Here is a 25,911-nt window from a genome sequence, read left to right on the forward strand (position 1 = left end):
GGGAGACGAAGACTCGGCGCGTCGAGGAGAGGGTTGTCCGCGTGAAGGAGGGCTGAGGGGTGGCGGGGAGCGTGGGGCCGCGCCCTCAGCGGGGAGGCGTCTACCTTGAGGGTGGGGGCCGGCGCTGGGGCGAGGAAGGGCTGCTCTGACCCTCCCCAGCCATCTCACCTCTGTTCCCGACGCCTGCCCCAGCCCGCTTCCCCCGCTGAGTGCCGCCCCGGCCCGCGGCGCTGGCCGCCGGGCTGTGTCTTCCCCCGCCCGTTGCAGGCTTCTCTGCCGAGCGCGACGCGTGCCGGCAACGTGCCGGGGGCTGAGGCGGCGGCGGCGGCCACGACGACGGACAGATGGAGCCCGACGGCGCGGTGAGGAGCGCGGCGGGGCGACGGGGCCGCCGCCCGGGGAGTCGCTCCGGGGAGAGGGCAGGGAAGTGGGAGTGCGGCCTTTCCGCCGACGCGCCCCTCGCTGGCGGCGGCGGTTGCGGCCCTGTCCCCGGCCCCGCGGGCGCCGCCATTTCCTCTGTGGTGCGGCGCGCTGTGGTGAATTCACCTTGGGGGTAAACCGCTGCCCGTGCCTCAGGTCCGCAGCGGTACATGATGCCTGGGGAAGATGGGTGTCTAATTGCTAACATTATAGGACACAGACTGTAAAAAAAGAGGGATGTTTAGGGGGTAAGGCGGGATTGATCAAGCCTTTGTAATGTTTGGTTGGCCGTGGATGTGTTCAACGTAAAGATGAAAAATTATCAATTCTGGTAAAGAGCATTTGTCAGACACACTAAATAACCCATAAAAGTAGTGATGAATATACATATCCATACTGTTGGGGGGGGGGGGGGGGGAGATAAAAACTGAGTTTGAAAACCTGTAGAGACAGAAACAGGCAAGTGACATGCTGTTAACGCATAGAACTTTTTTAAAATCCTGTTTTCTTACTGCTACACTGATATTAGAGAGGAAATGATGTGATAACAATCAGAATACAGATTTTAAGGTTTTGAATTTCATTGGGGTTTACTGTATTGGGAATTCATGAGTGATGTGTTTAATTCCACATTTCCTCCATTTGCATTTTTGGTGTTATGGTGTTTTTTTTTTTTTAATAAGACTTAAAACTTTTAAAACTTGTGTGGAGAAAATGAAATTTGAGATCTTTGAAGTAAGGAATACATTTTGGCTGTGGTGTCAGCTGTTAATTGTTACTTTATAGTTAAATTCAGGTATTTTAGTGCTGTACACAGTCACCAGATGATTATACAAGTTGAATATTGTATTTGGTGTGAGAGATAAACAAAATAACCTGTTTCGTCATCCTTCAAAAGTTGTTCTCAGCAGAAAACGTTCCTCCTAAAGCCTGTAGGGATTATCATTGTTCTTGACCTGCAAGCGTTAGGGTTTTTTTTTCGGGTTAGTTGCTACTCTAGGATAGTATTCCCAGGAGGAACCCATACTTTCTCCTCAACGCATACTTTCTCCAAGGTAAAGACTTTGGTTTTTCCTCAGCCCAAAACATGTATGTTTTAGTAAATTTTTGTCTGCCCTAAAACTAAAAAGATGTGGACTAAGCTGGATTTATTGTCTTTAAGGTATCCAAAACAACAGCATTAAGCCATTACTCAGAATTACTGGGACTAGTTCTCAGGTAGCTAAGGAAATATCAAATAATCCTAGAAGGGCTTGCAGGGCAAACAAAAAGACAACCTTTTTCATAATTCTTCTTCATTATTGATCTTCTATTTCTCACTGAACTTTAATTGTCAGCCTTCGTTTTTTGTGTCTTCTCCCAAAGATAAGGGATTTGATTTTGTCCAGGAATGCTTAAAGGCAGAGATAAGAAAATACTGTCCTGTGAATAAGTTAGAGGCAAAATCAGGAAGTAAAACAACAGTGTAAATGAAAGGGGGATTCTGTGAGAACTGATCAAGAGCACTTCATTTTCTCCTCTAGTTCTGGAGATACTAGAAGGTACGGATACCACAAGAAGTGAAAAAACTTTCTACTAGATGCAGTAGCTTTCTGTTTTTAAAATATGCCTGTATGTGTTTTGTCAGTCCTCACTACAAATTTTAAGGGTTGCACAACGGTAAGAGAAGATATACTTCTCTCAGTCTTCTCAAAAGAAAGGTTGGAGGCTGATACCCCCCAGATTCCTACTTCTAGGTTTCATTAGTCTGCTCGCTATTAGTCTTGTTATCAGCAGCCTTCAGCTGCTGCTTGTCTTTTACTTTGGACTCTTTCCTTAGAGGTACTGTCAGGGCACTATAGACCAGGATTGGTTTCAGTAAACTTTAGGGGGGTAGGTAGGAGAGGGGGGACAGACACGGATGAACGGCAGCAAAAATGGTCTTGAAGTCTCTTCTGCAATTCCTGTTAGTGAAGTTACTGACAATACTACATGGCTGCTTTGCAGCCGTCCTCTCACAGTTAGGGTTGACTATGTAAGGCAGTATTAGTTTGTTCTGAAAAGGGTATTCCAATGAAATGCAAGTCCGTATTGTTTCACAGTTCACAGGTGTAAGCATGGTGGAAGTTAAAACATCAGGCGGACTTCACTAAATAATGGTTTCCATGAAGTTTCTGCCATACTGCATTCTTTTCCTTTATTGGGGCAAGAGCAACCTGGTTCTTCTTTTGCAGAGAGAATTTCTGTTAGGATCACTGCACTACACTCGGTTTGTAGGCCAAGAGACTAGTCTTCAAGTGCTGTTCTTGTCAGTTGTAATGAGCTTGTTGATTTTATGTGATGGAAGTATGGGTGCTTTGCACTTGGAAAATCAAGCAGAAGCTGATGTAGAGAGCAGAGTTTTAGTTCTGTAGATGTGTGTGAGATTGCAGGTTGAGTTGAAAAGGTCCTTTCTGTATAGCCTTAAACTAAGGGACTTTTAAATAGGTATAAATTAATCTTTGAAATAAAATTCATAACTTGGGATTCATGCAGCAGGGTGGGTGCTGTGCAAACAGAAAAACTAAGATTGGGGGATTAGGCCCGAAATATCTAACTCAGAAAGGTATTGAAATAAAAAAGTCAAACTTTGGACCATAGTGTATTCACTAAGTTACTGAATTGCTTAAAACTAAGCTTACGTTTAAATACTTTAAGTTGCATTCTGAATAAAAATTATGTAGTTAAATGTTCAGTTGTTTAGCATTTGCTGTGCCTCCCAAAAAACTCTGTATTTTCTGTTGAGAATTTTTTCTTTAATAGCTTATAATGTGTAAGATATTGAAAATATCTGAAAATGTTCTCTTTCAAGCAGCAGACCACAAATCAGACACAAACAGAATCTTTATCTTCATCTCCCAACACTGTGTCACCGGTGCCATTAAATAATTTGACCAGTACTCCAAGGTTTGGAACAGTTACTCCAAATCGCATCTTTGTAGGAGGAATTGATTTTAAGGTAATTTTTTCCTAATTTTACTACTAAATGATAATTTATAACCTTATAAAAATCAGTAGGAGAAAAGTGAGACATAATCATATGTGTGTTTGCTTAGGTGGTAAGTACCCTTCACTATAACATTCAAATCAACAGTAGAGAATAGAAGTTGAAGCCTTGATTTACATAACTGTACTAAAAAGTTGACTCTGTACACCTGGCTGCTAGAAGCTTTTGATGTACTGGTTCTTCAGAATTTTCTCTTTTCAAAGAAGGTGGCTTTTGTAGTCAGCAGAGCTTATGGTAGAAAAGTATGTATAAGGCTTTTTATTATGTATAATGCTTATTAAACCATAAACACGTTACAGATTGCAAACAGAGCAAATGTCAATAGCTTCAGTTCCTCTAGTGCTTTTCTTCCAGCTCATTCAAAGAAGGAGCTACAGTGCATGTATTCCTCACTTACCGTAGTAATTTTCTTAAAAGCAAGTGTTTGTTTTAAAACAAATATTAAAGCTTCTCTGGGCAATTTGCGGTACTGATCTTGATTCTTAGGATGCTTGTACCTTTGCATATACCCTAAAAACCTCAAGTAGCAGTGAATATTGAACCATTCTTACATTATTCAATCACTTTGAACATTTGTAGCAAGATATGCACCAGACCTATATTCCAGCTACTCTCATTTTGCTTTCTTACCACTCTAGATAATAAATTAAGTCATTGACTTTTGCAAAACATTGTTGGTCTGCTTAGCTGTTTCTTTGTTTCTACCAACAGTATCTTCTCTGCCTTAATCCTCCTAGGCTGAGGACCTTTTGAGCACTGACTCAGATAAAGAGGAGGAAGAATGACAATTCACTCAGACTATTTTGCATAATAAAAACAAGAAATTCCAGGATCTTCTGGCTCATTTGGCTGAGATAATTCAAATGGAGGCGTTCATAATTCAAGAGATGTTGTATGTGTTGGGCTTTAGCAAAGAGGCACAGTAGCTTTTTGCATTAATAGGAAGCAAATTACTAGAGCTGTAAAGAGACCTGTCTCATTCTATTCTTTCTTCACTGCAATTTCAAAATTTTCTGCATAGAATATCAATGTTCTCATTAATTGTCATATTTAGTGTTCATTTTGAAGAGTCTCTTGACTTTTTGCTTCAGTTGCTGATAGGTAAAAATATATTATGAATCTTAATTTCCACAACAGAGGAATTAAGTGTATTTGTATCTATAAACACGAAGAAGATGGATTTTATTGGGAAAGGGAAAACAAGAGATGAAATATATGTACAGACATTTTGGATACTCTTCCATTTACTTATGACTCTTGATATCAAGTAGAGCCTTCAATTTCTGTTCAAATTCTGGGATATATATGTCAGTCTTGGATTATTTTTTTTTTATTGGAAGTCTTATGGCAAAAAGCATTGGGTGTTTCGGGTTTTTACCCTCAAATGTCCCCCTGGGGCACTGTGGAATGGTGGTAAAAAGCTAAAAAGTGAGACACTGAATCAACAAAAAAATCCTTCTTTCCAGCAAGCTCTTTTATCATTTTGCCACATACTCTCGCCATAGCAGTGATTCTTATTTGTAAGAGGAAACATCTGACCTCTTAAATTCAGAGAAGCAATTTGTAAGAGGAGTTGGGTGCACTTTCATACTGGTCTGAAGAGCTGTTTCTTGAGTGGTATATGCTGTGTATCTTTGACATGGGTGAAGGCTTTTCTTAAGAATCTGATAAGTGCCTTTGTCCTGTCCTGAGCAGGAAAAGGCAAGTCCTGAAAGTGTTTCTGGCAAGCTTCTAGATACCATCTTTGTCCAGATACTTGCAAATTGCTCTGTGAATCTTAGAATGGTGTTTCCTTCTTACTCCCCTTTAATACACTGCTCTGCAGATAAACCTCTGGCTTTCCACGTTTATAGTCTTGTGTAGCCATGCTTCATGTCCTTGAGATGTTGAATGACACTTCCAGGACAGATCAGTCTTTAGGACTCTTTGGTTGTCTCTTGGTGTGTTCTAGCTTTCTACTGTCTCTTGGTGTGTTCTAGCTTTCTACTGAAAAAGAACTATAGGTTCTTTTTCTCATCTTTGTGAGGCAGCTGAGCTGCATCTGGAGCTTAAAAGAAACAGTCTTCCAGAAATGGGAAACTTTAGACATGAAAGGCCTATAGATAAGCAGGTACATTTTGGTGTTCATTGGGGAAAATATTAAGGGAAAGGAAAAATCTCCAGTATGAGTCTTCTGTACGTTGTATGTGCTTTTCGTTACTCAAGAATCTGAGACCACTTCAGCAGGGGCTGCAGAATTGTTTTATATAAGCTATCAGCTGTTTGGCTGAATCTGTTTTTCTGTGTACACAGTCTTTCATGCTTCTGTTTAGGCACAAAGCGTGATCGTCTATTCAAGAGGGTGGTTCTGGACTCCAGTCAGAAATTTTTTTTAACCTTTCCATGGTGGGTAGTTTCTCAAGAACCAGTGCAGGTAGTTTCGAGGGAGAGGACACGATTACTGAGCTTTAATAAAACATTGAAGCATTTCATGCCTGTTCAGTGCACTTGTGTCTGTTCTTACTCCTCACACTTTCAGAGTGACTGAGTGTTTTCTAACATTTTAATGCCTGAATACTTGGATTAGTGAGGGAGATAAAGCAGTCTGCTACCCTTATTGCTCTCTGTTGGATTTAGGGGTTGTAGCAAGCAAGCTGAATTCCGTATTTTTGTAAAACGTGTCTCGGGGGTAGAACTACTCGTATTCGTTCCAGTTCTGAAAGTTGTTTATATTTAGTTTCTGTTTCTTTAAGTTCTTTTTGCTTCTCAAACTTGGATGAGGCAAATAAGCCTTTGATGCGCAGGAGAGGATTTACTAAATTGCATACATACAGTTTTAAAAACAATAAGTCATTCACTTAAAGGTAAAATAGTACTTCTGATACATGTCCTTAAAAATAGCAAAAAGTATAGATGACTATAGAAATTGCTTGAATCATATAGAGATCCATGCATATAAGCATACTTCTTCCAGCATTAGGTGTAATATTAACTATGGACCATGTAGAAAAAAATTTGAAATGTGGTGTTTAGGGCACCATATTTGATACATGCTTACGTTGTAAAAGAAAACTGATTCACAGAATGTAGATGAGTGTTCACATAGCTTAGGTGTGCCTGTATGTTAGGAACTTGACTTTCTCTATGCATACTCAGAAGGGAGCAGTTTCCTCCAAGTGGATTTACAACATTCTCCATTAAAAGGACCTTGTCCTACTTAATTTATAATGGGGATTTCCTGTGATATGCCTATACATATTTGCAGTGTCTTAGATTAAACATACTTGAAAAAGAGGAATTGCAGTACATTAGATTGACTTGACCATTAAGTGGTTTAGTGGGGATTTTTTCATATGTGACCTATGCATGTCCTTTATGGAAGTCTACACCCTCTGCTGTTTTGAAGTTTGAAAACATGGCAGTGATATTTCATGTTGTAAACAGCACTCTAGTACAAAATTTGCAGATACCAAAATTCAGACCTAGGAAACCTGCCTCAGTGACCTTGCCTGTAAAGGGACAGTTGTTACATAAATTCACGAAAAGATGAATTTTGATATTTTAGTGGCTTTCTAGCATTATTGCTGAATATGAAAAAGCAGTAATTAAACAAGGATGCTGCTCTCTTGCTGTGAGGCTCATACATGCTCATTCTTCTCTCCTCCTATCCAGGGTTATAATTACTTTGTAGCAAACTTTATCCGAAGTATATCCATTAAAAGTCTCGTGGTAAATATTCATTGAATAACTATGCAAACCAACTTTTCTCTTCCCCCCCTTGATTTACTGTACTAGACTAATGAAAATGATCTGAGGAAGTTTTTTGCCCAGTACGGCAGTGTGAAAGAAGTGAAGATAGTAAATGACAGAGCTGGAGTATCAAAAGGGTTAGTATAGTAGTATAAACTTGTTGTGGGAAATGAAGATATAATGACTATAGAAAACTTGGTTATGATTTTCATAGCTTAGAATATTAATTTTGTCATTGAAATTCCCACTTATTCCATGTATGCAAAAATCTGCTCTTGCCCTTTAATATCTTCATATAAATATCATTGTAATTTGTATAACTGTAAAACTCTATAGTCATGTTATTGTAATATAAGGTGAAGCTATGTGCAACTAAGAAAAAAATCAATAGTCCTTTCAGTTTTTTTATGACAATAATAATTTAGATAATCCTAAAAAGGGTACCTGAGCTATTAAACATGTATTTCTATTACTGAAAACCAGTATGGAAAGGAGCCTAAGAAGGGAGGAGGAGGTGAGATAGACCTGGCTGTGCTGGAGTACATGTTGATAACTTAAGATTTTTGTGTTAAGGTTTCTTTTGAACAAGAACATGGGCAGGGGGAGGAGGGGTAGCGCAGAAATCTGACAATGAATCATGATTGCAGAAAAGGGGACCAAGACTGGAAGTCAACAACAACAGAAATGCCAAAGAGCAAATCTGGAGAAAACTTTACTATCCAGACTTAATCTATTGCTAGAACCCAAAGGATGGTGAAAGAAATAATGGAGGGAACTGTACTGTCACAGAAGGGTGGGAAGAGGGCTGAAGCAAAAAGGAATGTGCCTGAGAACTTGTACGTGTAAAATTCGCTTGGGTCAGACGTTCTCTTCTGACCAGTAAGCCTGTGGTGTCTGCATCTCATAATTTTAATGCTGTCAGCACTTAACATACATGAACAAATTACACACTGAGCAGCAGGTCTTAGCATAGAGTATACACCTGCATGGCATGTTGGACTTGGTCCTTGTCCCAGATCTGTCACTAAGGCTCTTAACCTTTTACTAAATTCCAAGAATATCAGTCCTGCAGTATGTGTGTACATGTAATACAATAACTCAAGAATATCCAATTATTAGGCAGTTGTGACTGGCAACATATGTCTCACAGTAAATATGTTGGTAAATAATTACTTTCAATGGTGTTGGGATTTCAGTAGAAATCCCAGCACAGGCTTCATTGCTTCTTGTTGAAAAGTGATTTAAGAAATTTAGAATTTTATGTGATTGATTATGTCTATTAGTTTATTGTCTAGATATCACATAGAATTAAAAGTCTGTGTAGATAAGGTCCCAAGCTAGGAAAATAGTTTGTGTTCTTTGAACTTGGAAATGTGTCCAAATTTGTTTGGAAAAGTCAATACAGGAAAAGCCCATTTCAAAGATTTAAAAGTATAGCTGGTCAGAGACTTACTGGAGCTCTGTACTCAAATTAGCACAGAAACGCTTGCAAAGAATGATATATTGTATTGCAAAATTTGATCTACCGGCTCGAATGACAAGAGGTCGTCTTGGTGTCTTCTGAAATCTGACCCTGAGAAATGAGCAATGAACTTAAGAAATATGCATATAAAACTACTAAAAGATTTTTTTAAAAAAATATGTTACTCAAAGTTAATTTTAGGAGAAATACTTTTTTGTATGTATATGTTGTGATACAGACTTTAATTATAAGATCAGATACTTTTGTGCAGGCAGTGCCACATTCAGTGGTCTAGATTTCTCTGGGAATTAATTGAGAGGTTTTGGAGGAGTTCTAACTGCTGCAACAAATCAAACAGGCTTTCTACACAGAAGAGGTATGGTAGAAGTGACATACTGTGTCATGTAATAGGAGAATAATTCATTCTTGATCACCACAGAACTCTTGTTTAATGCTAGTCATGTCAAGAATGACAAGAATAATTCAGATAAACACTGTCTACATTTCTGCTTTTTTTGAGAACTCAATATACTGCGTAGTGCTTGTTGAAGTATGGAGCATTCACAGTTGTTGCTGAAGTAAGTAGGAGCTGTCTTATGAAGTATAGTATTATTTTAAAAAAAAAAATCAACCAAAAAAACCAACACAAACCCAAAACATCCCAGGTGTCTCATCTTGGGGACCCATGACGAGCGAGAGCTTCAGATCAAAATCTTTGTTTAATGGAAATGAAGGACCTAAGGACATACACTGAGTAACAAGGACAATACAGAATTTTGCAGAACTTTCTACATGGGCTACTCATTCACTGCATAGAAACAGTAATATATGATGATGTACTTAAATACATTTGTAAGTAGACTATAGCGAGGATGTTAAATTAAAATTACAGTTGTTACTGCAGTCTTGATTTCTATAACTGATTTTTTTTTTTTCCTCCATTAGTTTACCGTTCAATGTTACTTGTACTATATATGAAGTAATAATGTGCGATATATGTAAATATGAACTTCGGAGACTTAGCTTGTGTAATTTTTATTTAGGTATGGCTTTGTTACTTTTGAAACCCAAGAAGATGCACAGAAGATTTTACAAGAGGTAAACGATAGTCCCCATTATGATTCTCTCTTAAATTAAATACTTCATTTCCTGTTAGAAGCTAAGTAGTCCTGGTTGTCTGGTTCGCTTCTGTTTTCCAACTTGGATTTGAAGATCTTTTAAGTTTGGTCCACATAGTTAAGAAGATGATTAGATATAAGGTAAGATTTATACTGAGGCCTTCTGGAACTAAGGAAGGGAGTTGCCAGTTCATAGTAGAGCTCTTGATTTTTGACATACAGTCTACTCTTTCTTAGTCTTTGTGTTCTATAGTATATATTGAGCTATAAAGACTCTGCCCTTCACTATTGCTTTCACTTCCTTTACTAGAAAATCCATTGCTGTCAAGATTTTGTGGGTAGTTGGGAAAGATGACTGCTGTCTCTTACTCCGACATGTTTGACTGTCAGAGCTGATGTAATTCTTCTCAGGAATAATTAGGTTCTCTTGAAGTCTTGATCAAGCTCATTTTGTGTTGTGGAATTGTTGCTTTCTGTCTTCACTATGTTGCTGTCTTGATGCTCCTTGTAGAACATCCCTTGAGACATGTATATTTGCACTTCAGCTTGGTTTGTTTCTTTTCAATGTGTGCTCAGTCTTCTGTTTGGAATGTATTGGAGAGATCTGTTGGTCAGGATGTATTCATACGTGAGGTATCGGGGCAGGGGGGTAACCCAGAAAACCGTATCCAAGGCTTGCAGATGGCCTTCTCCAAATAGAAGGCTTCTTAAAATGCTGAGAATTCACCCACTAAAATTCAAAGTAAAAGCTGGGACACTTTCAAAGAAATTTTCAGAGTGTTTTCAAAAAATATGGTTATGTGGAACCAGAAGAATATACAGACAAGAGCTTAAGTGAGGTACTTTTCTTTCCCTGTTGTTTGGGTGGTTTTTTTCTGTGAACTAGTATCAAGTACCATTACCATCCAATGGTAAACCATGAAATTAAGTTTAATCTTTATACTTGAAATTGTCAGTCTGTGTACAGATGTGCTTTTCTTAAAGCACTGAATACATGAGGAAGGTAAAACTAAAAAAATCTGACAATTATTGGTATTAGTTGTTAGTCAAGAGGCTCCATGAGGAGCAAGTAATACTTGAAATCACTAATGATTGATTTTGTTTGTGAAGTCTAAGTTTAAAGTGAAAAGGAATTAGTATAGCTTTTGGTTGTTTTGAGATGCACTGAAAATAAAAAGCAGGGTAGGGACCTACTAAGTGCCTGTTTAATTCTGATTATAGTTTCTTGGATGCCTAGATATGTGTAGAAATACACATAATTAATGTCTTTTTTTCTTTAATTCTAGGCAAAAAAACTTAATTATAAGGATAAGAAATTGAATATTGGTCCAGCAATAAGAAAACAACAAATACGGAGTTCTCGTATGTATTTTTTTTGTTTGTTATGTGTCACCACAAATGTAAGTTCCTAGCAAAGATGTGCCTGATCGTGCACTCTATTAATGCTCTGTGTGTGCAACGACCTCAGAAGAGTTTGCAGTGGAAGTAAATGCATGCCAGTGGAAATGTCCAAATAAACAGATTGATCTTTGGTTCTTTTATCTCTTTTAGGCTATTATTTACTTTCTTCTTTGGAAAAGATTATCTAGGAAAAAACTGAATGGAAATTTCTCTTGGTTGCCAGGCAGAATTTCAAATCTAAACACTTAAACTGTCCTCACAGATTCTACAGGATAAAGCAGGCTGTGCTGGTGGGTTGGGTTGTTGCCAATTTATTTATATTGGCAAAATCCATCAGGACTGTTGTATCTTGCCTTCTTTGGTAGAAACCATAAGGAATGGATGGTTGCAGTCAGTATTTGTTTCTTAAGAGTTCTTTGCTGTAAGATAATGGAACGGATGCTGCATGTTCCTCCTTTGACAAAGAACTACTTAGACTGAACACTTAGTAAGAGGAGTTTTTTGTTAACTTCTGTGTCTTGAGCAAGTATGCTGTTATGATGTTCTTTTGGGGGAGACAGAAGACAAATTTTCTTCTAGAGAAGATGCCCTCTCCTTCTGCCAGGAGCTGTTTTATTTCTATAATAGACTAATGAAAATGTAGGATATTAATTGCCACCTTTTAAGACAGGATATGTCAGTGTTTGGCATAGCAATGCATGCTGTTTTGTTATTCCTCAGTAAGGGCTATATGTCAGAGGTATAAAATGCTTTCATTTTTTAAGTGCAGCAGGGAATGAAGTGTACTTTGTACACTTTTGTAACTTTCCTTCCGTATTTGCCCTCTACAAGCTAACATTGTTGGTGCAGACCTACTTTCTGCAGACAGGAAACTTCCCTCTCTTCTTCCCTCATGCATAGATACGCCCTTCTTCCTTCTAAGTGTGTAGGGATAGTGTTTGCCCAGGAGAAATGGAATACTTTTCTAGGAGTTAACTCTTAACATCAATAAAGGCCCTTGAATCACTGTGGGAACCTTCTTGGTCCTCTGCTTCACATTCTAGTAATCTCTTCAATGTTGTGTCTGCCCATAAAATGGCCTTCCCTGCAGCACTCAGCTTTGCAAGGGAGATGAAAAACTGAAACTTGCTCAGTGGTCTTCCTTATATTGTGTTTTTCCTGAGTTTTTCCATGCTATGTTACTACATAATGTGATTCCAAGATTTCAATTTCAGTTACAGAATTAATTTTCCTTTTTTTACAGAAGTCTTTTTTTTTTTTTTTTTTTGTTTGGAACTGAAACTTGTCTTCATGTTTGACATAAAGTTCTAAAGAAACATGAAGTCCTGTCCCATGCCCCTCAAAATGCAGACAGAAAGAAATAGAGCCTAGGTGATCTCAAAGGCAGTGTTTGAAGGAAAAAAAAAAAACACAACAAAGAAAACCAAACAGGAGAAAAAACCCAAACCCACAACCAACCCCTGCATAGGGGTAGATATCCCTTTATTTGAATAATGTTTGCTGTCAGTACTCAGTAGAGGGCTGTGTAGTTGGAACTCTGTTCTGGGATCAGACCATGCTAACTTGCAGCTTCTGCCGTAGCAGCGGCGTTGTTGAGAAGTGTCCCTGCTGCTGATGTCTAGATCAGTTTTTACTTTTTTTGCCAGGCACTGTGCCATCACAGAAAGACAGACTTTGTGTGTTGAGAAACCAGGCTGCATCTTGTAGTGAAGTTATTCTGTTGTTTTTAGTGACAATATGATAAATATGAGTATGTGGAGGTTACCAATTAAAATCTATGATGTGAAGCTACCTTTTGGATATTCAAAGATAAAATAGGTATATATTCGCTGGTAACTGGAGTTACCTGTGTTTAGTAATTTATGTGCATGTCATCTTCTGCACCCTTCCCATCTGCCTCTGGAGACATCCTGTGACCATCTACTTTCATGATTTTGTGTTTAAAAGAGAGTTGAGATAGCAGTAAGCACACTGCCTTCTGTTCTTTTCTTTGAGTGTTTTGCTTCTCTAAAGATCAGAAATGATCTCTTCTTCTTTTTCTGACCTACGCATCTAAAAAAAAAAAAAAATTGCTGGTAAGTAAACTTTAAGATATTAATTCCAGGTTCTACTGCAATACCAGAGGGTGGTACAATGTACTTAACAACTTCAAGTGGATATCCATATATTTACCACAATGGAGTGGCCTATTTTCATACGTCTGAAGTCACTTCTGTTGCGCAGCCATGGCCAGTAAGTAATTTGGTTTTGTACATACACTTTTCTGTGGACCAGGATGAGTGCAGTGGTTTCAAGTCCCTGCTTTCAGTTTTTTTGGCTGTGCCTCGTGTTTGATGTTTAAATGGCTTCCTTATATTAGTCTGCTTATTTTGTGTTTTTAAATAGTGCTTAAGTTTATTGTTCTTCTGCAGGGGACTTTGCTTTGATGTGACCTGCTGGACAGGATAGTTCAGAATGAATGTTGGCCCTACCCCAGGAGAAGTTTTGTTTTACTAAGGAGTTGTTGGTGCTTATGACCCTTGATTGTCTCCATTTATTATTCCTCTAAGAGTGAGGTGTTTTTGGCTACAAAATATTATGCTGCTGATGAAGAGATAAACAAAGCAAAAGTGATATTGTCTAATTTTATAGTCATTCACATACTCTTTTTCACAAATACTGCTTGTTTTAAGAGAAAGAGAATTTGATAGATTGTAGTAGGCTTGGGGAACTTGGACAGAATTTTTGGGGATGTGCAGCAAGGAGTTGTCAGGCATCTCAGTTGGTTTGGGTTTTTTTACAAGAAGGAAGGATTACAACATTGATGGGGTCTGCATAAGGCACAGGATGTATGTAGAGGATGCATCCTTACTAGTTTTTGTAAAAGCAGCCTTCACAGAAGCTGCACATACTGTCTCTATAAATGAATGGAAAATCCCTTCACATACTGGGGGGGGAACTCAATAGAATTACTAATAAATAAAACCAAGCTTTCCCAAAACAGAGATGAGAGCAGTAATAGAATTTTTAATGTTTTTTATTTTGGCACTGTAGTTGTCTCTTTCTCGGTTTTTAACCTCTGTTTTAATCACTTTTCTTAACTTCCAAGATGTTTGCTCTTCTAACAGAGGCATGATATAGTGCCTCCTCAACTTTAGAGCATAAGTTTAAACACCTGTTCACATATTTTTAGAAAGCCTTTTTGAAGTTCATGCTCTATAATTCTAAAGAGTTTGCCCAAATCCTATCTTTTGGAAACAACAATACTTTTTGTATTCTGGTACTGAACTTTGGTTCTGGTGCCCTGCCTCAGATCCACTGTGTTTCAAATAGCACTCAATCTTTCCAATTAGGAATACTGCTGCCTCTTTTGGTTTCAGTTATTTACATATTTTTAATTTTCATCATTAGGAAAGTAACTATATAAAAAAGTTACAGAAAAAAACTGAAAATTTGATGTTACAGAAAACATAAATTAAAGAGATTAATACTTTTTGATGTGTATTGTGCATGTAAACAGTGCAGACGGGGTCTTTTTTCCATTTTGCGTTCTGCATTTTCATGTAGTGTAGAATGAATCAAAGTAGCTGTGGAACAGTTCCTTCCTAAATATTTGCAGGAATGAGGGAATTTCATGACATAGGAGGTATACACACTAGCTTTAACTAATCAGAATTAGATATTCTCAGTCCTGTGTTGTTCCCAATCATGGCCATATATTTCTATACCCCTTTATTTTGCTGGTGTTTCGCTGACCATAAACTGGGCCCCCTAAAAAAAAAACCAAGCATTTTTTTAGCTGGTTTAGCTCCTTAAACTGGCTCACTGCCAAATCAGATGAATGCTAGGGCTGATGTAAGGAAGGGAATGGAAAAGGGAAGATTGTCTTGGAGCTGTGGAGAGGGTAGGAATATATCAGTGACAACTTAGACTGCCCTAAGTGTTTACAAAAATGTACCAATGTGCCTAGACAGTGATGGCCTAGTGCTTTCTGGCAAGAACTATGTAAATATACCGAACTTTTTTGTTTCATCTCTAATGTTGGCCCTTAGAAACAGTGGTTTTGAAGAATCTGGGTATAAGTTAAAACGTGGTTAAATCCATTTTCAAAAGGGAGGGGAGGTGGTTCAGCATTGTAATACTTCAAAACTGCCCTTAATAGGAGTGACAACTTATGAAATTGCTGCATTAAACTTGTAACTCTTTTATTTTTAAGTCGCGCTCAGTTTCCAGTTCACCTATGATGGTAGCTCAACCGGTTTATCAGTCTCCTACATACCATTATCAGGTATCTGTTTGAAAACGGGCTTCAGACCATCAGTATTCCTTCCAGTCATGCAGTTTTTATTTGCAGCACTGTCTCGGGTCTGTTTAGTCTTAGGAAATAAAAAGGCTGTTCTAAGTGATAATACAAAACAGACTTTTAACTTCATCAGAGGCTTGCTTTTCCCTGTAATACAATTTATTCTGCCTATGTAACTACATGGAAATGTAATAATTAAAGTTTTATTTGGTGTTGCTAGACAACTGTTCTAGTACTGTTCTTAACTTTTATCTAAGCTGAACTCCTGCTCAAAGCAGGGCTGTTCGATCAGGTTTCTTAGGCGCTTGTCCAGTTGAATTTTAAATACCTCCAGTGATGGAGATTGTACAACCTTTCTGTTGTTGAATGTTGAATGACAGCCTCTTTCAATGTTTGTCCCATCTTGTAATAAAAGATTTATTTTTTTTCCTTATAACTAGTTAAAACTTTCAGTGTTTCAGTCTCTGTCTGAACTGTTGTGCTCTGAACAACTCTGATGAGAATCTGGCTCAGTCAGGTTTATAGCCCATGCCCCCTTAGGTAGCTGTAGCCAGCAATAATTATCCCCTAACCATCATGGTGGCCCACTACTGGAGTTATGCAGTATGTATGCGTTTTTATTGTGTATTGTAAAGTTAACTGCATTTTGCATCTTCTGTTTTCCTAATTAGGCATGCTTCTTAGATGCTTCAGTGTTTTAGAAGCCTAGAAGCTCATGAAATGCCCAAGTCAAAGGTTGAGTGGAAGTAGACAAAACTATGTTCCTGAATTATTTGGGGTCCTAAGAAAATCATACTACTTCTTAATTAAGAATTTATTATAGATTTGAGAGAGTTTTGATTCTAGTATGTTGGGAGTTCTAGTATGTGTATGCATATGTTCTTAATCACATAAGTAATATCTCTTCTTGTTTGAATTTAGGCACCGACACAGTGTCTTCCAAGTCAGTGGCAGTGGTCTCTTCCACAGGTAAATATAGTTCATAGTTGCAGCATCTTACCATTAGTTTGCATCTAGTTTAAAGGTACTGTGCACTTATCTAACAGTGAATCTTCCCACTATTCACACCACTATTGAAGTAAATATTAATTGCTATATTTTAGCAAGGCATTTGCAACACTTTCTGCCACAATAGAAGGCATAAAGAAGCATTTATTGAAACACCAAATACAAATCTGACATAAAGAAAGCTTCTTCCCATCCCTTCTCTGTCTGGTAAAAAGTTTATATTGAATTATCTAGTAAATTCTCAGAAGCAGGTAAAAACTGCCGTATATTGCCTGATAGGAGAAATTAGTTTTAACTAGCTCACTAACTAATACTGACTGTGATGTTTCATCACAGTATTGCTAGCAAAGGCATGTAGATGCAGAAGTATGTTGAAATTAGACCCAGACCCCTGAAATAGGAGGAAGAACTTGCAATTGTTAGCTTAGTAATTTTGGGGGGAGACTTACTGCTTTTGTGATCCCTGTAGCAGAGGAGCTTAATATGGAAATCTTGCCATTCAAGGAACTTGAAGAGTTTGAAGCTAAAAGAAGGACCAAGTCCCTTAAGCTTGAACTGTTACAACGTGTCCTCATTACTTGAGCAGCAGCCAGCCTTGTCCAGTTATGATCAATTCTACTCTATTAATAGATGCCAGTCTGCTGCTTTGAAATCTGGGTGCTGAATTGGAGAAATACTGTGGGTTTTATTTTAAAATTAAAATACTTGTGGTAACATTTTTGCAAGAGAAAATTAAACTGTATTATGTTTCTGTGATTAAGAGTGTCAATTTCATAGAAGTTCAGGATTTCTCTAAGTGCTCTCAAAATCGTAAATCTGAAAAATACATAAAAGTGATCAAAGGCCATCTTTTTTATTCTACTACCTGACTCTTCTACCTTCTTCCCCCTCACTTAAATTTTTTTTTTAGCTTATCAAAGATGAATTTGACACTTCGTTTTAAAGCTTTATCTTTGTTGATTCATAGCAAAGAAGACTGTAAAATAAGCTTTGGTATTTATCATGCATGAATCATAATCTATGAAGAGAATGTGTTTTATTTCAGTCTCCTCCCTCTTCACCTTCATTCTTGTATCTGCAACCATCTGAAGTAATTTATCAGCCAATAGGGATTACCCAGGAAAGTGGATGTGTACCTCCTCCTCTTCTAGTGGAAGCTGCAGTTCCTGAGGTATCTTTTTTTAATAAAAATTTTACTTAAAATTGAAGTGTTTATCTGCAATTAAACAACATAGTCTTTTAGTTGAAGCACAGGCAGTTCAGAGCACTTTGTCAACTGTTCCCTGTACTTACTCACCACACCCATGCTGCTCCTCTTAAATCCAGGATGCTGGATTAGACTACCCAGGCCATAAGTTTCCTGAAGTAGATCTTTCTGTGTGAGTAAAAGCTCGTTTCTAAATGTTCTGAAGATGAGAATGAATTGCGAGTAGTTGAATGACTAAATAATTTTTTTAATTTGTTTATGTGGTTTTTTTTCTTCTATATCAATAGGGTTTCTAATATTCTTAAGAGATTCTTAATGTATAAGGCCATTTCTTTATAATTTGGTATTAAAAATGACATTAAATAATTAGCTATAGAATAACTATAAAAATTGAGAAATGTATTATGGTTAATTGGTACTTTTCCTCTTTAATAATTCATTCCTAATTATCAGGGATGCCAAAATAAATGGTAAATTAGGACAGTAATCAGTATTTTTACAAAAGTTGAAGAATATTTTATGGCTACATGAGAAGTTCCAAAACTGGTATATCAAACATGTTAGGTTTGTCAGAATTTCCCACTTAAGTAATCTAATTTCCTTCTAAAGGTCTTAAATAATACAAGACTTTAGTGGTGGGGTTTTTCTTTTTTTTTTTTAAAGTGTATAAATCTCAGTATTTATTGTATACTCTTAAATCTTAGTATCGGTGTTATTTTTACCTTTTGTATTTCATAACTCGGATATCAAGTTACACAGAAATTTAAAATATGTGAGCACTAAGAAAAAACACAAAATTAGTTACGGAATATTTGCATGTAACATGCTCTCAGTTCACATCACAGAATTTATTGATGGTAAAGGAAACAGTATGTGGAAATTTAGAAGATGGTGTAAAATTCAAATCAAAGGCTGTGTATTATTTGTATGTAAATATCCCGTAAGTGTGATAATTCTGGGAGTTAACATTTCAGTTTACTACACAATCATTTAAACACTGTTCCAATCAGAGCTGAGTGAAATGGATATGTCGTAGAGAAGCATGCTACTTCTGTCAAGGAAAGTTCTTTTTGACACTGATCTAGATAAACTAAATTTACCAAACTTTTAATACATTTGTGAAAGCATAAATTAAAATATTGAAATTTTGGTTTTTAAAAAGACAGTTGTTTATCTAAACACAGCCCACAACTTGAAATTTTAAGGAACGTAAATTCACATGAAAGGCTTATAAAAACATAAAATTGTAGAACAAACTTTTCGGCTTATTTTCTGTATTTATTTTTTTTATACCAGCTGTATTCTGATCATGGAGTTCAAGCATCACATCACCAGCCTTACACCCAGAGTGCCATAGCCATGCCTGCCCCTGTGAGTATTAAACTGAGGTAGTTAAAGCACTGTAGTGTTACTGTCCCCTTCTTGAAGGGGACAGTAAGAGAAGAGGGGCAGGGATGAAAAAGTCTTTTATTAACAAATTAATAAATAAGGAAAATAGAAACTTTGGAGAGAAACTGAAATTTTTCCTTACTTGAGGCTTTGTTACAGAGGACACGAGTATTACTTATTTTGGAACCATTTGGGGAAACTAAAAAAAAAAAACAACCATGACTAGTCAATTTAAAACTTGACATACAAAGAAAACTGCAAATGAAGAATGTATTTTGAGAGAAAAAGGTGAACCTTGTTCAGTTCTTTGAAATTATGGTTACAAAACTTTGGACCTTGAGAAGTTGAATTGGTTACTTGCAGCCTTAGGTAAGCATCTCATGTTGTGCTGAGATGGGGTTTTGGAACATGGAGCACGAAAAACTGTTCCAGTTGTTCACCTGTGGGTGTTCTTATGCGCAGTTCTGATTTTGCATGTCTATTTGAAAATGTGATTATTCCATGTTGCGTGATGCAAGTTGTTTGGGTTTTTTGGGTCCCAGTTTGAGGTCCTTTTGCTTAAGTTGAGGCTGTTGGCACAACATATGAGATTATGTCTAAACTAGAATTAGCCTAGATTTACCTGGTAACAAAGGACTAAAGGTATTAGTTTTACCTGATATTGCAGTGCTTAATCTTCTGTGAAAGATGCTTACTCAACTACAAATGACAGACTAAATACGAATGAATCAAAGCCATGTTATAGGCTTTTATATTTATTTTTTCATTTATTTTTCTATTTCTTTTAAGAGAAGAATCTTTTCTCCAGATTATTGTGTAACAACATTTACTAAATGTTTCCAGTAGAGGGGGCTGTAACATTAAGTGTCATCTTGGAATAAAATGCAAGTACTCGGATAAAAAAATACAGAAGCTGACTATGAATTTGAGAATACTAATCCTGAGCAATTCATATTTTTAAGAAATACTTAAAAGGGAGTTGGTGTAACACAGCAATCATAATATCCAGTTTATATTCCACTTTGTAACCATGTATGAAAACATTTAGAAAAAAGAAAAGGTAGCAGTAGTCCTGTCCATTGCTTTACTGTATTTCTTGCTCATTCTTATCTATTGTTCTCAGGAGTCTTCTGTTAACCAAAACTGAAACTCTGCTTTGTTCGGGTCTTAAGTAGATACACAGATACAGTTAAACCCTTACAAAGCCTTACTGAATTCTGATAATCTTACTCATTACAAGATGAGGCTAAATAGTTTTTGACAGGTCTTAATTTTTATTTAGTTAACTTTGTTTAGTAGCAAATAGTAGTTCTGAAATATTCTTCCTTTAAAGTTTCACCTTACCTTTTCATGTACCCACTTAAAGTTTTGAGTATATTCCACGTGTAATGAATATGATCAGCTTGTATTGCGTCTGTCACTGTGGCTGCGCGCTCAGCGACGACTGGCCGGGGGGGGGGGGGGGGGGGGGGGGCGGAGATGAAAGAGCAAATGTTGACAGCAGACTGCTGTGTATTAAGCAAGTGGCAGTGTCATTACCACCTGCTCCCCAGCTGCATGAAAATACTGCCTGCTGGCTGTAGTCTTGTTAAAATATCCCAACAAATGTATCTGCTGCTTGAAAATTACTAAGTAATGGCCATGTAAGAGAGAGCAGATGCCTAAAATAAGGACCTTACCTTGAAGGTGACTTGCTAATTGCCTCCACTGCGTTATGAATAAACATATGTTTTACACTAGGAGCTGTAAGTCATATGGTGAGAGTATCATAGAATGGTTCGGGTTGGAAGAGACCTTAAAGATCAAGTTCCATCCCCCCTTGCCATGAGCAGGGGCACCTCCCTCTAGACCAGGTTGCTCAAAGCTCCATCCAGCGTGGCCTTGAACACTTCCAGGGATGGGACATCCACAGCTTCCCTGGGCAACCTGTTCCAGTGTCTCACCACCCTCACAGTAAAGAATTTCTTCCTGATATCTAATCTAAATCTCCCCTTTCTCAGTTTAAAACTGTTACCGCTTGTCCTATCGCTACACTCCCTGATAAAGAGTCCCTCCCCATCTCTCCTGTAGGTCCCCTTTAGGTACTGGAAGGCTGCTGTAAGGTGTCTCCGGAGCCTTCTCTTCTCCAGGCTGAACAACCCCAACTCTCTGAGCCCGTCTTCGTAGGAGAGGTGCTCCAGCCCCTCTTTGGCTCTCTGCTGGACTCGTTGGGCCTAATTGTTGAGTAGGATGGGTACAGTCAGTATTAAAGATATTTTTGGCAGTTGCAGGCTTCTTAGAGCTTTCAAATGGAGCTCAAAAGAGAGCATGCTCTGCAGTCATATTTTAATGAAGTCACAAGGCTGAGGAAACAAAATGGATTAAATCTTTATTGAAAAAGAAAATTGCTGATTTCTACACCAGTGTTTCCGTTGCTGTTGTGAACGTTTTAAACATGCTGTTGTGGATGTTACATGATTAATGAACTGAGTTCTCTTTTTGTAAAGAGAACTCAGTTCATTAATCATGTAAATCATTGAGCAGTTCACAAAGAAAGCTTCAGTTTTGGCAATTCTTTAACTTATTTTTCATTCTCTATTGTGGTTTAGGCCAAATTGGCCAATGATGGTGACAGATGCTCTCCCCCTACCTCTTGCTCCCAGAAGAGAAGGAGGAGAGAGAAAGAGATTTGCAAGTTTAGAAGGAACTAAACTACTTTAATGAAATATTAATAATAAAATAAGAAGAAAATAATGACATAGATACAATATATACAAAACCCTATCAAGCTCCCAGGATGATGTCACTGGCAGACACTGGGGAAGTCTTAGACTGGACTTGGCAATGGATGGGAACTGGATTCTAGCTAGCTCTGGTGTCAGGAACACATGGATCGGGATCAAAGGCAAATGAACAGACAGGGTCCTGCTAGGATGTCAGCCATTGAAGGGAGAGAACTGACTCTTTGATCCCCCAGTTTTTATACTGAGCATGATACAGATGGGATGGAATATCCCTGTTGGTCAGTTTTGGGTCACCTGCCCTGTCTGATCCTCCCTGCAGGTGTGACCCCTCTATGCTTTTCTGTTTCAGACCCTCCAATGGGGCAAATAATGAAATTAGCTTACCCTGGTTGTTATAGCAGTAAGTATAAGCAAGAGCCTCTCTGCATACCGTTACTTGGCATGAAGTGTAAATATTAGTCTTATCACTCTAAAAGCAAACAGTTTTCTGCACAATGTACTGTTAATTTCAGAGAGTTAGAAGAGGCCTAGCTAAGAAGTAAAATTACTGAACAGAAAGTTGGTTCTATTTTATCTCAAATCAGGACATTTTCTTTAGCCTACCACTGAAGTAGCATTTTGTTGATGTAACTTTTAATCCAAAATTTGTAATAGCCTTAAATGAGAATTAGAAGAAAACATTCCCCAATTTCCAACTATGATTTATTTTTTAGGCTTGGTATTTAAGATCAGGTTTGAATCAAAAATACTAATCCCTTCCCCTTGATCATGTGTTTGCTAATTATCCTTTGCGTTTATTTGAAGGTGTTTTCTTTTGGGGATTATAGATTGAAATTTGTGTTGTCTGGTTTCAGACCTGGTAGAAATACCTGGGAGTTGAATTTTTGTTTTGCTGGATGGTTATGTTGAGTTCTGAGACGCTGGCCTGGTAAAAATGTTTACTGGGTATTGTGTGTGTATGAGGGAGACCTGTGAGGCCTGGGGAGCTGAGCAACGCAGTTAAAGTTTACATAAACTGAGCAAAGGTGTAAAAGGTTCTGGTACATGGAGGTGGGTGGGTGGGGTTTGTTTTGTTTCATGCTTTTGGGATTTTTTATTCTTCTCAGTCATGTTTTCCAGCTGAGTATACCTGTCAGGGGGTAGACATGGTTCTGGTCTCAGAGTTTTTGCTATTCCCATGGTCTGTATCAAACAGAATGTTTTGGCCGCCATTAACAGTACAGGATCGTAGAGTGTCTTTTCCTACAGGGGACTTTTTAGGTCCTCGGGAGAGGGGAGGAGGTGTTCTCTTTTATTTGAGCTTGGACACTTAGCTTCAGGGGGAAAAAAAAAATATCAGGCTTACGTTATCTAAACTCTTCACTGCAGTCCCCACAATAGACTAGTTTGGCTGACAAAGTCTAACAGTCTTCCTTAATCTAATTCTTCAAACCTGAAAGTGTGATATACCGAATTGGAGTGCAGAACTATAGTACTTTTTTTAAGCTTACCCTTTTCTTCAGAAGGTGTTCAGGAAATGCACAGAAGAGTACAAAGTTAGTATGTATTTTCATGGGTTTTTTCCCCTGAAAACCCAATAACTCTAATAACAAGAACCTATCCATGATAGAAATGTATCCTGGTTTTCAGATTTGTTCCCATGTTTGGTTTTTGTCACTACTTTGTTCTTCACAATCTTTTTTCATAGCTTTAAAATTGAATTTTCTACTTACTATAAGAAGATGCTTTTTAGAGAGGTCAAAGATTCTTTGCTTGAGTGTTTCCAGTATGCAGTATATTGGCAGTAATTATATTGCCTCTTATTGAAAAGGCAGAGGAGGATCTTCCTATGTCAAAACAGAATTTAGTTCATATATATACATGTGTGTACAGGTTGTAATGGTGCATGAGGCTAACACCTTGGCCTTTGTTGTGAATGTTCTGTAAATTTAACTGAACTTAAAACACTCAATTTTTCTCTGCAGTTAAGAGTAATAAGCGAAAACTTGTTCTTTGTGTGTGTGTAATACACATACGTATCTTTATACATGTTTGTATATATGCATGTGTACATACATAAATTGTGGGGTTTTTGAGGGCAAGTCTTGTAATCATTTTGGGAGAAGTATAGTAATTTTATACTAGTACTGTGTGCTGTTGAATGATATTCCATCTGGAACAAGAAAATTAAACCTTACAGCATATTTTCTGTATAGGTAAGTATTTTTTCATTTATACATGCAGTGAAATTGAGAGAGAATAAGTGTTTTGTTTAAAGTTACCGTAGTCTCAGAAACAAGAATCTAAGCTTCTAGTTATCATAATGTATGATTAACATGAGGCTTGTCATCAGCTGTAGCAAGGTCTATTGCCTATAAAAAGTTTTTTTTAACTCCAGCAAAAATATATTTGTTAATTTTATATTAATATGGAAAGGTGCAGATGGGCATGCTTTTTCTTGAATGGTTTCCTTCTATGTTCTCTTTACAATTTCCTCTTTTTCTATTCTAATAATTTGTCCTTATTCCAGTTTAATGGTGCTTTTTTTTTCTTTTGCTTTTGCTGATCTGTATGTTCTCTTTCTTGCAGACACTATGGAGCATTCACTATTAAGCCATTTGGGCAGCTCTTGTCTACCTGTACTGATTTTTCTTGTCCAGTCCTTCCTATGTGGCTGAGATCCATCAACATACCAGCTAGCAGCTGCCTGTTGTGAAAACTTGGGGTCAGTTGTTTCACTGCAATGCTTGCTACTTACAAATTGATAAATTATAAAACATGCTCTGATAGATTTTAGCATAGTCTGCAATATTACTTAGCTGCTTCCTGCTTGCTTATAAGTTTCCTAAATTCTCTTATGTAAAATAAATTATATAATCCGTGTCATTTATTCCTAGGATAATTGGGTATATATTAATCGTTATTTTCTTTCTAGATCAATTTCCCAAGTGTGTGTGTTTAGATTATTTTCCTTCAAGAGGGAGGGAAATTTTCAGCATTTTAATGTATGACTTTAGTTTCTGAAACTGTTTTAATTCTTTGACAGCTCAACTTTCTCTCCTACTCTGTGTGATTTACAGTGGTCTGTATTCATGGACTTATATTCTGGCAGGTGCTTAACTATGCTTTTGATTGTGAAAAAAGTGCTGCTTTTAGTTGCTTACACTTTAAAAAAATAAGTATCTTAATAAAATGAAGCTAGGTTAAAATACTGATGTGGCTTTAAAAAAAAACAACACACACACACAAAACCATTAAAAACATTAGAAGTTTGCCAGTGAAAACTGAGCATAGTTCTTTTCTGTTGGGACCAGAGAAACATGTTTGTCTTCCATATTCTAGTAGAAGTTAAGACTAAAAGAGTAAGAGAAACAGACTGGGACTGAAATCCCATAAGACTTATGTAATAAAAGCTAAAGTGAGCAGGAAGACTGGCCATGGAACCTAGAGATTTAGAAAAGCAATCCACAAAATGATGTGGAGCTAATAGATGTTGGAAAGAAACAAATCTTGAGATTAAAGTGTGTTGGATATCCTGATAGGGATGTAAGAACTACAGCTGGTTGTATTAGAAACTGGTAGAGCCAGAAGGGAGGGTAAAAAGATGGTTACGTTTTAAAAAAAAAAAAGTTAGTGTGCTGAAAAGACCTGAGCTAAGTAGACAGGGTTAGAAAACGAAGTGAGTTTGAGTCTGTCTTGTGGCATAGTGGGAATGGGAAGATGGGACTCGGATGATTAGGTAAAGAGAATAAAGCAGATGGGAGTTCCACAAATTGGATACAGAGCAGCTGAGATATAAAGGGAGGGTGTAAGAGCATTTGATCTTAGGAAGAATAAATAGATTAGTAAAAGTATTCCAAAAACTGTTCTTCCTAGCACCTAAAACAATAGCCTTGTTTTCTGGATCTTGCCATCCTTTTGGCAGCAGCTAGTGGCATCCACTGGCAAGTTACTTAGTCACAGTCTATTGCCTGTTTGTTAGTTTACAAATAGGACAGCTATAATATGTTACTCAGCTCAAGTTTTATAAATCTGAGTTTTAGCTACTGAAAAAATAATGTAAGCATCATTATAAATTCCTGTAGTAATGCATTGTTCTAATCTACATTACAGAGAATGCAAAAGTAAAAAAAAGTTAGAATCAGTTAAATTGTTTTGCACTGTAGCA

General features: G+C 37.4%; 1 protein-coding gene across 1 annotated transcript; it reads left to right on the top strand.

Annotated features, from left to right (window-relative positions):
- The first annotated feature begins 344 nt into the window (after positions 1 to 344).
- Positions 345 to 24,356, top strand: BOLL (boule homolog, RNA binding protein). Its single transcript, XM_074145387.1, has 11 exons — positions 345 to 362; positions 3,257 to 3,397; positions 7,220 to 7,311; positions 9,680 to 9,734; positions 11,041 to 11,116; positions 13,260 to 13,387; positions 15,351 to 15,422; positions 16,359 to 16,406; positions 17,491 to 17,616; positions 18,949 to 19,023; positions 24,333 to 24,356. The coding sequence occupies exons 1-11, from the start codon at positions 345 to 347 to the stop codon at positions 24,354 to 24,356; spliced, it is 855 nt and encodes a 284-aa protein (XP_074001488.1).
- Positions 24,357 to 25,911: the final 1,555 nt, after the last annotated feature.

This window comes from Numenius arquata, chromosome 3 (assembly GCF_964106895.1).
Source record: "Numenius arquata chromosome 3, bNumArq3.hap1.1, whole genome shotgun sequence".
NCBI classification, from domain to species: Eukaryota; Metazoa; Chordata; class Aves; order Charadriiformes; family Scolopacidae; genus Numenius; species Numenius arquata.

What these genes read in the sequence shown, in the direction of transcription:
- BOLL (XM_074145387.1), top strand. An exon ending in CACAGAAGATTTTACAAGAG is followed by an intron (nt 9,735 to 11,040) that starts GTAAACGATAGT and finishes CTTTAATTCTAG; the next exon opens with GCAAAAAAACTTAATTATAA. An exon ending in CTCCTACATACCATTATCAG is followed by an intron (nt 15,423 to 16,358) that starts GTATCTGTTTGA and finishes GTTTGAATTTAG; the next exon opens with GCACCGACACAGTGTCTTCC.